Genomic DNA, 10256 nt, shown 5'->3' on the forward strand with positions numbered 1-10256 from the left:
TTAGTTGTTCTGAAAGACGCTGACACATTTCTAATCTTTTACAGTCCTTTAAATGCATCTAAATTTCATTTTAGCGTATCTCCATGGGTATACAACTTTTACATACTTCTGCATTTCATCTGTTTGTCACCCTCAAAAGAAAGATGTTGCTTAGATTTTAACCCTTTTCAAAGGCATGGATGAAAGCTTTAACCACGTTAACATTTTTGGAGCTATCTACCCAACAGTCTTAGGCTCAGCCACAAAAGGAAGGCAGTCAGCACACTGGAAGATAACCCTAGAGGATATACTTCTCTGTAACAGCAAATACCCTGTTCCAAAATAATTACTCCCCTTCGGGAGGAAATGAGAGCTAAGCTTACCTTAGCTGGTCTGGTACAACTAATTTCAGTAAAGCTTAGGCAGTCAGTTCCCTTCTTCCCCCCCACGTAGGCAGATATTTAATTCCCCTAGTCTCCGGCATGCTATAATATAAGCAAGTATGGATGACAGATCAGTTCACACTAGGCATGAACATACCTAACCTTTCCCTGTTTATAGCTCTGATGGATTCAGGCCAGTGACTGAGAAAGCAGCAACAAAGCCAGTAACCAATACGGGGAGATGAGACAAGGACAAAATGAATGAGGAGCCGCAGGAAGAGTCTCACTGGATGAGAAGGGGAAAAAGAAACCCACCACGCCTCCTCCTTACCCTGAAAAGCAACTGCTAAACAGAAGGATGGGCAATTTTTAGTTACTTTCTAACATTTACTAATGTTAGCCAGAAGTGTTGAAGTTATCATACTCTCTACATACGATATTTTCTGCGAGAAAGATTCACTGTCCCCAAGTTAAACAAAAATTAAGATAAAGATTAATTTACGCCGTGAATGTCATCTTAAAGACACTGCTGCTGCTAAGCCTGACCTGCATAAAATTGTCTCCACCCAAACAATAGCAGCAGAGGTGTGAATTCTCCTAAAACATGAAACAGTGCTTTCAAAGGACTAAAATTCCAGCCCTAGTGATTACAGAAGTGAATTTAAATGATGAAATCAACAGAAACGTGGAAAACACCCTCAGGTGAAGTCGAAATAATCTGACACATATTTAGGTTTTCACTCTAGCGAATCCTAATCCGATTTCAACCCTAGTCTGATTTCAGAAAGACTCCCTCCCCCTTCCTTTCCTATTACAGGAACTTAAACGCAGGATTTGGGGTTTCCTCCCTGTTCGGTTGCGACTAGAATTGAAGATGTCCCCGCTAATGACACACGGATTCAGAAGACCTTCGGAATACCTCCAGGGAATACGCTTCTAATCACCCAGCCTCACTGAAATTCGGGGAGGGGGGGGGGGGGAGGTAAACTACTACCCCATTAGCCTTAGTAAGCACCACACTCCTTCCCGATTTAGATGGAGCCGCCCAGCAGACGATTACTTGTGTGCCTACCAGCATTTTTAAAAAAAGGAGGCGGGGGGGAGGGGGGGCAACCCAAAAAAGGTTGATTTAAGGCAGTACAGGGAGCAAGATGGGCCAGCACAGTACGCTGGGAAAAGGCTCCTCCGAGCGTGGGAGCGGCCCCTACCACCGGCACAGGCCTCCGTCTGCGGCAGCGGCACGGCGGGGCGGGGGGGGACGACGACAACGACGACGACACGGGCAAGGCAGCCCACCCCCGCCCCGGCGGAAGGGCTATTACCGCCCGGAGGGACCGGCACAAAAGGCGGCCGGCACCATTGTCCACCCCCTCGGAGCCCCGAGCACGGGGGAGGAGGCAGGAGGGGGCAGGCAGGCAGCCGGGGTGGGAGAACGGGGAGGAGGGGGCGGCGGCGCATCCCACCGGCCCTGCCCGGCTTACGACCGCCGGTCCACGGGGGGAAAACGGCGGAGAGGGAGGCGGCGGGGGGGAGGCCCGTACGCCTCCCGCCGGGACCGCGCCAACCCTTCCCCCCCAACCCCCCTCCCCTCACCGCCGCCCCCCGCCGGCCGCGCCCGCATGACGGAGGAGAGAAAAAAAAAAAAAAGAAAAACGAAAAAAAAAACCCACCCCCGCGGGCCTTTTCCCCGGCCGCTCCCCGCCTCCTTCCCGCCGGCGGCACCGCGAGCGCGGCCAGGCCCCGGCCCCGGCCGCGGCCCCTCCTCTCGCTCTTGCCGGAGGCGGAGGCCGGGCCGGGCCGGAGCCCCCGCCGCGCCCCTCCGTCACCTACCTCCACGTCGCGGCCTTTATTCTTGAAGCTTTTAATACGGTGGTTCTCCAGGCCGGCAGCGGCGGCGGCCGCGGCGGCGTTCTCGGCCATGGCGGAGGCGGCGGCTCCCGGTTCCTGTGAGGCGGCTCGCGGCGGCGGCGGCTCGCGCGAGGGGGGGGGAGGGGAGGGGAGGGGGGCGGGGGGAAGCGGGACGCTCCGTGACGAGCGCGAGGAGGAGGGAGGGAGGGAGGGAGGGGCGGGGGGGGGGGGCAGAGAGAGAGAGAGGAGAGCGATCGCGCCGTTGCTGAGTGACTGAGGGAGCGGCCGCGACGCGACGCGGCGGGGCGGGCTCCGCCAATGGGCGGCGCGCTCCCCGCCTGGCTCCGCCAATGGGCGGTGCGCTCCCCGCCTAGCCCCGCCCCGCGCAACGACTCTTTGCGGGAGTCACTCCCCGCCGCCGGCCGCCGCGCTGCATTCTGGGAGGTGTAGTCCCGGCGGGCGGCGGCCTCCCACGTGGAGCGGGCGGGAAGGGGACGCCGCCGGCTTCGCGCCTCGTCCCCGCGGCTTGCGAGGGTCCCGCTGAGGGGATTCCGGCTCCACGCTGGACGTTACCGGGCTGAGGGAAACGGGGGAAAGGCCTGAGCGGCGGGGCGTGCCTCCCCTCCTCCGTGGATGCATGGTTCTGAGGGGGGGGGCCCGAGGGCCTCGCCTGCCTCATGGGGAGCCACGCTGACAGGATGGCTGCGGTGGGCTCTGTCCCTGAGCCCCCGTGCCCTCCTTAGCAGCAGTTTCGTCCCACAGATGCAGCGTGAGGTGACCCCAGCAGCCAGGGGACGCGTCGGGGATCCGCTCCGCGCGTCGCCGTGCGTCTCCCCGGGGAAAGGCTGCGCGGCGAGCCTCTCGCAAATCCAGGTGTTTCGGGGAAGGCCTGAGTCTCCTTCGGCTCGCCTTCCCCGGGCAAGCGAGCCCGAACCTCGAAAGCAAATCCAGCGCTTTGGCGAGCCCACCCTTCGCGCCGCGCACGCGGACGGCAGCCGTGTGCGTCCGCCGGGGTTTTGTATCTACCAGAACGCAGAGCACAAATGGTCTCTGCCAGCCCAACACATTGTCCCCAAACTGTCAAAATTACCAGCCCCCCCCCCCCAAAGTCATTAGTGCAGCTGTGGTGGTAGTTGTATACATCGCGAACAGACCCAGGACCTGCAGACCGATAGCAGCCTGGGCACAGCCAGTTGGGTCAAATAGAGCACCTCGAAGTCTCACCTAGCATTTCCAGGCTAGAAAAGTGGATGTGTGGGGGTGAGGTAAGGTAATTGTACGCAGGGGTAAGCAGCGATCTAACACCTACCATAAAGCAGAGTATTATTTCTTTGGAAGAAAAGTATCCAAGAAAACCCAAACCCCAAAATAACGAAAACATGTAACGTTCATATCCAGCTCATCTTAAACTACATCAGGTTCTGCAACAGGCCCTTATAGCTATATATAGGCTTTTCACAGACCTCTTTCAGAGTCTCTCCCTCTTAATTGACAGCTCGGCTTTTTAATTGCCTTCCCCCAGCCCCTCTTTATATCATTCAAATGACTGTAACTTTTAACTCACAGTTCTGGCAAAACAAGGCTTGCAGCCTGATGGAGATGAATAAAAATCTGGAAGACTAATGCTCTTCTTCACTGTCGTTCAGCTGCGTGCCAAATGTTCTTATCTGAGGGATCAGTGTAGCATTTCCATCCCTCTCGTATCCAAGTAGTTTCGGCTCCCAGTGCACATCGCTCCTTGCCTTTTCCCAATGGCTTTGTCTGAGTGTGCTGCACCATTATGGCTAGCAGTGGAAGAGAAGAAGGAGCCAGGAGCAGGCAAAGCCGAAATGGCACGACCGATGTGGCTGGTGTTTGTCAAGATCACTAATGTCAGAGATGGCTCCTAGGCCCTGGCACTTGCCTTTTGAAGGAGAATTGGATCCAGCTGTCCAGCTGTCCTCAAGAGAGCTGCTAAAGCAGATTCAGTAGCTGAGAACTTTGTTTTGCCTGCCAGGGAAGGTGGCCGTAGCTGCCAGCTGTGGCTTGCTCAGGCCTGGTAGGACATCAGAGCAATGCTGATCCGATCCCAGCCAGGCAGGGGTGTTGCAGTTATCCTCTGGAGGAGTTGCTCGCCATTACCATGAGCAAAAGAGCTTTGTTCAGCTCCATCCAGTGTAACCTGTGAGGTAAAAGGAAAAGTTGCAAATAAAAAAAAATGGAGTGTCTCCAGACCGGGACAACTCAATTTACCAATCCATAAATCTATACCCATTCCACTAGATAGGATTTATAGACACAATGGTGGCAATGTCTTTTCTTTCGCATTTCTTCCTATCCACGATATCAGCCTTCCAGGGTTTCTATAGAGCATTTCATTAGCCTTAGCAGACACTCAGGAATTGAACGCCTCTTAGACAGAGCTACATGGAAGTTTGATTAGTTTTACTGCCTGAATAAAGCTTCTTGGTGGAGCTCTTGACTAGATAATTAAACTTGCATGTACTCGGAGAGAAAACATTTTGATGTAGTTAAGCAAATACTACTTTTTGGCACTGTAATTAACAGACACTACTAAAATACAAGGAATGAGTACTTTGCTACTTTGAAAACTGAACGAACCATGTGGTTCCGGGTAACTGTTCTTCCTCACAGTATGAGCTTCATATCAATTTGTTCTTGTCACCAAGACCTGCAAGATGTACGTCAGGGCCGTGAGCACACCAAGGAGATTTACTGGCCCTGAGCAGCCTCCCTGCACTCCGTTTCAGCCCCCTGCCCCAGCGATGCTGCAGCGGTGCCGGTCTCCAGCTCCACCACAACCCTGGCCTGGGTGTGCAGGCTGATGTCCTGGCTGGGCTGAAATGGGGTGATGGGATGGGGTGAAAGGGAGGAAAAGAGGCTGGTCAAGGCCAGCAAGATCTGGGGCGGGGGGGTGGTGGTGGTGGTGTGCCTTCAGTGCCCCAACAACATAAACTTCATGGCTTAAAGAGCTTTCAGGAGGAAAGATCTTTCATAATTCAAAGATGTGGGACAGTAACAACTCTCTGGGTGTCCCATTACTGAACAGAGTTGAGCTGTGCTTGTTTTCTGGGACAACCTGTTGGCTTCAGCAAAACACAATGAACCCAGCAGGCGACGTTGCCGTATTTCGGGAAGTGCACGCCATCAGCTCAGGAACCCACCTGCAGCTCCAGAGTCAGAGGCCACTCACCCTGTGGTAGCCAGTCACTTGTTCTTTTGCAGTCCGTGATTTTGTCTGTATCCACCAGGCAATACAGCTGCAAGAAAACCAGCATGTAAAAGAAATGTAAAGAACCTGAGTCATGCTCTTGCTGGCAGTCCCTCCAAGAAGGATTGGGGAGATTTAGGTGCAGTGCTTTAAGATGCTACCTGTTGTCAGTCCCACCCTGCTAGTGGATGTTAGAAGGCGAGGCAGGAGAGGCAAATAAAACCTGTGTCAGCTCCTCAGTCTCTCTGTTCACAGCCACGAGCAGCTGAAGCCAAGACCTGTGGGGTGGAGAAGGTGTGGATGCCTCCCCAGCAGAGCAGCAGGGCAGCCGGCAAGTCGGTGTCATCTCAACGCGCCGCTGCTGACTTGGCTACAAACCACCTGTCAAGAGCAGTCTGTAAAACCGTGCAACTTGTAATCACGGAAAGGTACAAGGATTGTTACTTAAGCCATTAAGCTAACCGAAACCACTCACGGGTCTTGCGCCTTGCTTGCCCATCTCAGAACGGGACGCCTAAGCATCTCTGACTTGGGCTGCACGACAGCTGTAACTGTGTATTACCGTTGGCACGGCAGAGCGAGAGAAAGCTTTTTCCTGCAAAATTTGCTGCTGCTTGTGTGCTCCCTAACTCCCAGCAGACGTTAACTTTCATGCCTTGCTTTCTCGTGTCTGTTAGAGGCAGCGTGACTGGCGCAGGCTCAGACACGTGCGCAGCCGGGGTCCCTGCCCGGATCATCCGCAGCAGTCCCCACTGTACATATAGCTCTCCAGCAGCCGGCTAGGCAGCATCTCGTCGGGTGTTGCTCCCTGACAAAAAGGGATGAGTAACGCATAAGTAAACTAAAGGCAAAGTCCCCTGCAAGCAATGCCTTTGACACTCATTTTCCCTCAAGATTCGGTGAGACTATTAATGCATGTTTGCAGTTCTTTCCATCACTGAAGTAAAAATTTGTCTTCATAGGAAAAGAGTTATGTTCTTCCCTCATGGTAACTAAGGCTTAGTAATGAGTGTGAGGTAAATCCTAGTAAAGACTCCAGCTGTGTCAAAGGCTGCCATCAAATACCGTGGATGCTAAGAGGTAACACATGCCCAAGGAGAGATGAGATAGGTCCATCGAAGAGAAGCCCATGGAAGGTTGCTGTGTACAAAGATCCACACCCCCAGGTCAGGAAACCCCTAATCTGAAAATGGTTGGAAGCTGGGAAAGTGCTGGGGGAAGCATTGCTTTTTTCCCCAGTTCTTATGCTTTTCTTAAGACATCTGTTTATTGGTGACTGTCGGAGATGCAATACTGAATAAGACAGGCTTTTGGTCTGACCCACTATAGCCCTTATATTTACAGCAGAGTTGGTGCTCAGTGAACCACATCACTATGAATTTGGCACCCGGATACTCTCAGGGTACAGTCTGTTCCTCCAGTTTCAAAGCAGTAGGTTATGGGTGTCACCAGGCTGTCCTGTTGCCGTTTTGCCCCTTTCACACCAGGGTCTGGGAGGCAGCTCCGGTCTGGGGTGAAAACAGCTGCTCGTTTGGCAGAAAACTCCAGCCATGAGCTAGGATGGTGCACACAAGGAAACCCTGCCCTGACCACAGTGGGGGTAGGGACCTCATCAAATTTGGCTCTCCGATGTCCTTTCCCAGTCCTTCAGCAGCGTCTCAATGGACCTGGCAGTCTCAAAGACCTCTTCGCAGCGGTGCACCGTATCCCGCTACCCACAGGCAGCAGCGCGCTCAATGGCACTTGGCAAAAAACAGGCAGCTCCACGGGGCTGTCAGAAGGTGCGTGGGCAGGTACAGGGCTCAGGGACGTGAGGTCCCTCCTCAGTACGTCTGTGCCAGGACCAGTCCCAGAGAGCTGCCCTTGCTGCTGGCAGAAGTCGCTTTTGGGAGCAACACAAAGAGCTGGTGAAGGAGCTGGCGTGAGTCTGGCTTTGGAAGAACCAGTGAACAGCCCAGGGTCAGGATTTATAAATGCCTCATTATCTGCAGACCAGGAACAGAAGCATTGAGGGAGCAGCTGGCTGGTCTGCTAGCGTTTCCAGAATCTGGGGGATGTTGTTAGTGAAGGAGGAACCGTAAAGCCTCTGGTTATTCACAGGCCCTCTGTGTTCAGTCTGAGCCAAGTTGCTTTCTCAGCATCTTTGTCCACACTTTGACTGGGAGGAGAATTAGGGGAAGATCCTCCTGGGACAGGCATCGCTTTCCTCCTCCGCTGTTCTCACAAGAAACCCCGGAGTTAAGTACACACCGGTTCCTCATCTTCTGCTGTTTCCCACTGCCGGGCAGCTCCACACAAGAAGGTGAGCTGGGGCTGAGGGTGACAGCAAGGTGGGCATGGGGCAGGGGCTTCATGGACAAGGGTCTGCCGCCACGGTACGTGAGCGAGAAGAGCTTGGTTGGGTGATGGTCAGTCAAAAACTCAATCACCAGACAAGACCGTAGTGACGAGGCAGGTCCCAGGTCACGTCAGGGTGCAGATCAGTGAGTTACACGGCCAAGCACAGGGGTAGCTGCAATGTAGCTCAGGCAGAGACCAAGGACAAGAGCCCTGCTTGCAAGCGGTTCTTGAGATAAGGGGAGCGAGTCCCCGCCAAGGCTCCTCACAGCTTGTTCTCAAACAGCTCTTTGATTCAAGGCCAGGCAGCTGCACTGTCAAAGCTGGCCCTGGGCCCAGGCAGCCCAAGCCCCAGGAGGAGGGAGATGTGCTCAGGGCTCCGGGCACCCACCTGGAGCCGAAGACATCCCTTTCTCCTGATGTCTGAGCTCCAGGCTGCCGCAGAACCAGCGAGGTCGTAGAGACTTACACCGGGGCCTGGGCAGCTTTCCCAAATTTAAGGCAGATGGCGATCGGATGGATCGGATGGCAGATGGAGCCAGAACGCCATCCTGCCCAGTGCTCCCATCCAAGCAAAGCTCCTGAGGTACTGTTTGCAGAGCCATGGGTCCGCCAGCCTCCCAGGCTTTGGCCTTGGGATGCAGGTGCGCAGGAGGCTGGGCTGTGCCACAAACAGCAAAACCTGGTGGGCTCGCTGGTTTTCCTGGTAGGAACAGCTCCGGGCGGTCTGCTCCACGATCCCGGAGCCTTTGCCACAGGCAGCCCGGGGATGCAGCCGTTGAAGCCCAGTCCCAGAGCCAAAAAGGGCCAGGAGATCCCTGGCGCAGACTATGCTGCGCCTGGAGGAGACATCAAAGGGATGCAGTTTACAGGAAAGGTCCCTGAGAACCTGGGAGCGACTGCCCGCAGGATGTCTCTCTTAATTTATATTTCAAAGTGGATAATTTAATTGGCATAATTGGGAGTTTTCTCTTCATTATGGGTGCACAGAATACGGTAGTAGAGACAGCGAGAGGGAAGCATATCTGGGAGGGAGATAACTGCAGAAGTAGTCTGCAACCATGTAAATAACGTCATCCTATTCGGGAAACTGCAGGGGTAATAAAGATCTCCTTTAAACGTGCTAGTCACAGGGTATGGGGTACCACATCCCTCACCCTCTGGAGCAGGAGAGGTTTATTTCTGTGGCATGGCAAAGCAGAGGGGAGAGTCAGTGCTCCCGGGTGATATCCTTAGTGGTGCCAGCCCACGCGTTTATAACCCCGTGGGCATGGTGCCGGCAGCCCTGTGCCAGCTGTATGATCACGCGTGGCTTCCCACGTGTCCCTTCTGGCTGGGGAACCAGGTCCATCAGCCGTGGCAGTGCCAGGCTGTGCCGTCGCTGCCAGGAGAACCTTGTTTTGGTGCATCCCCTAGGCAGAAGGGCTCCTCGAAGCCCTCACGCAAGCTATGGAGACTGTGGCAAGGCATTGTCCGCAGGTGAGGGGAAGCCCATCCTTGGAGCCCTGGGACTCAGGGTCGGCCACCCAAAGCCCCCCGTACTCCATCCTACAACATGGTTGCAGACTACTGCTCCAGCCGTAGCCCTGAGATGGGTACACAGGCTGGTTTGCAGGAGCTTCAGTACCCCTGGGGAGGACAGGCCATGGGCACGCGTCCTGCCAGCAGGCAGGAGTGGGCTGTGACAGCAGAGCTGCGGGTTCGCTGCCGAACTTCACCAACAGCGGTCCTGGCCAGCATACCCAGCTCCATCACCTTGCTGCAAGGGATGCTGATGAGGTCTGACCATCCTGCTGAGCCCATGGCACATGTTAGCAATACACTTTTCCTCCTAAACATAGTCGCTGAGAGCTGCAGGACTTACACTTGCACTGCAGATAATAGGCATTTTTTTTAGCAGAAGTATCTCAAAGTAGAATTGCAGTGACACCAAAGTATCTTTAGCGCTCCCATTGTTAAAGATTATCGGGAGCCTTCACTTGGATTTGATCTGATTTCACTAGCTCAGATTAAGAACTTTTTGTATAAGCAAAGACAATTTAATGCAAATAATTATGACAGACAAGGCAAAGATTTACTGAGGTGGATGTGGGGGTCTTCTGGTCCCGTCCCCCCACCTCAGTCCCAGCAATGCAACATGCATTTCCACGCTGCGTGCACGTTGTGCAACCAGTGCCTCCCCACACTCACCCAGTGCAGGCTGTCTCCGTCCCTGGTTAATGCAGCTCTGATTACAGCATCCTTAGAAAGGCAGATTTTCTTTCGTGTTCTCGTATCCAAGTATTAACCTGCCCTGACATCACTTTGTTTGCCAGACCTGATAGCACAGCCTGTGATCACTTTGCTGCAGAGATTACACAGAATTAGAGGCAGATTCCAATAACTTCTGTTCTGCAAAACAAGTTTTAGTTTCTACTCCAGTATAAGTCCTTATATATACTTATTTTGTGTGTGTCTCTCTCTCTGTATAATAACTTGTCTTGCTGCAGAGATAAGAA

At 53.9% G+C, this 10256-nt stretch overlaps 1 protein-coding gene across 1 annotated transcript in view; it reads right to left on the reverse strand.

Moving 5' to 3' along the window:
• The window catches only part of KPNA3 (karyopherin subunit alpha 3), a 53066-nt gene extending 50709 nt beyond the window's left edge, over positions 1-2357 (reverse strand). The window contains exon 1 of the mRNA XM_069802734.1: positions 2193-2357. Within this exon, the coding sequence (XP_069658835.1) occupies positions 2193-2282 (90 nt within the window). The 5' untranslated portion in view covers positions 2283-2357. The remainder of the gene's footprint in view (positions 1-2192) is intronic.
• Between the last annotated feature and the right edge of the window lie 7899 nt (positions 2358-10256).

Source organism: Haliaeetus albicilla, chromosome 15 (assembly GCF_947461875.1).
Source record: "Haliaeetus albicilla chromosome 15, bHalAlb1.1, whole genome shotgun sequence".
Taxonomy (NCBI): domain Eukaryota; kingdom Metazoa; phylum Chordata; class Aves; order Accipitriformes; family Accipitridae; genus Haliaeetus; species Haliaeetus albicilla.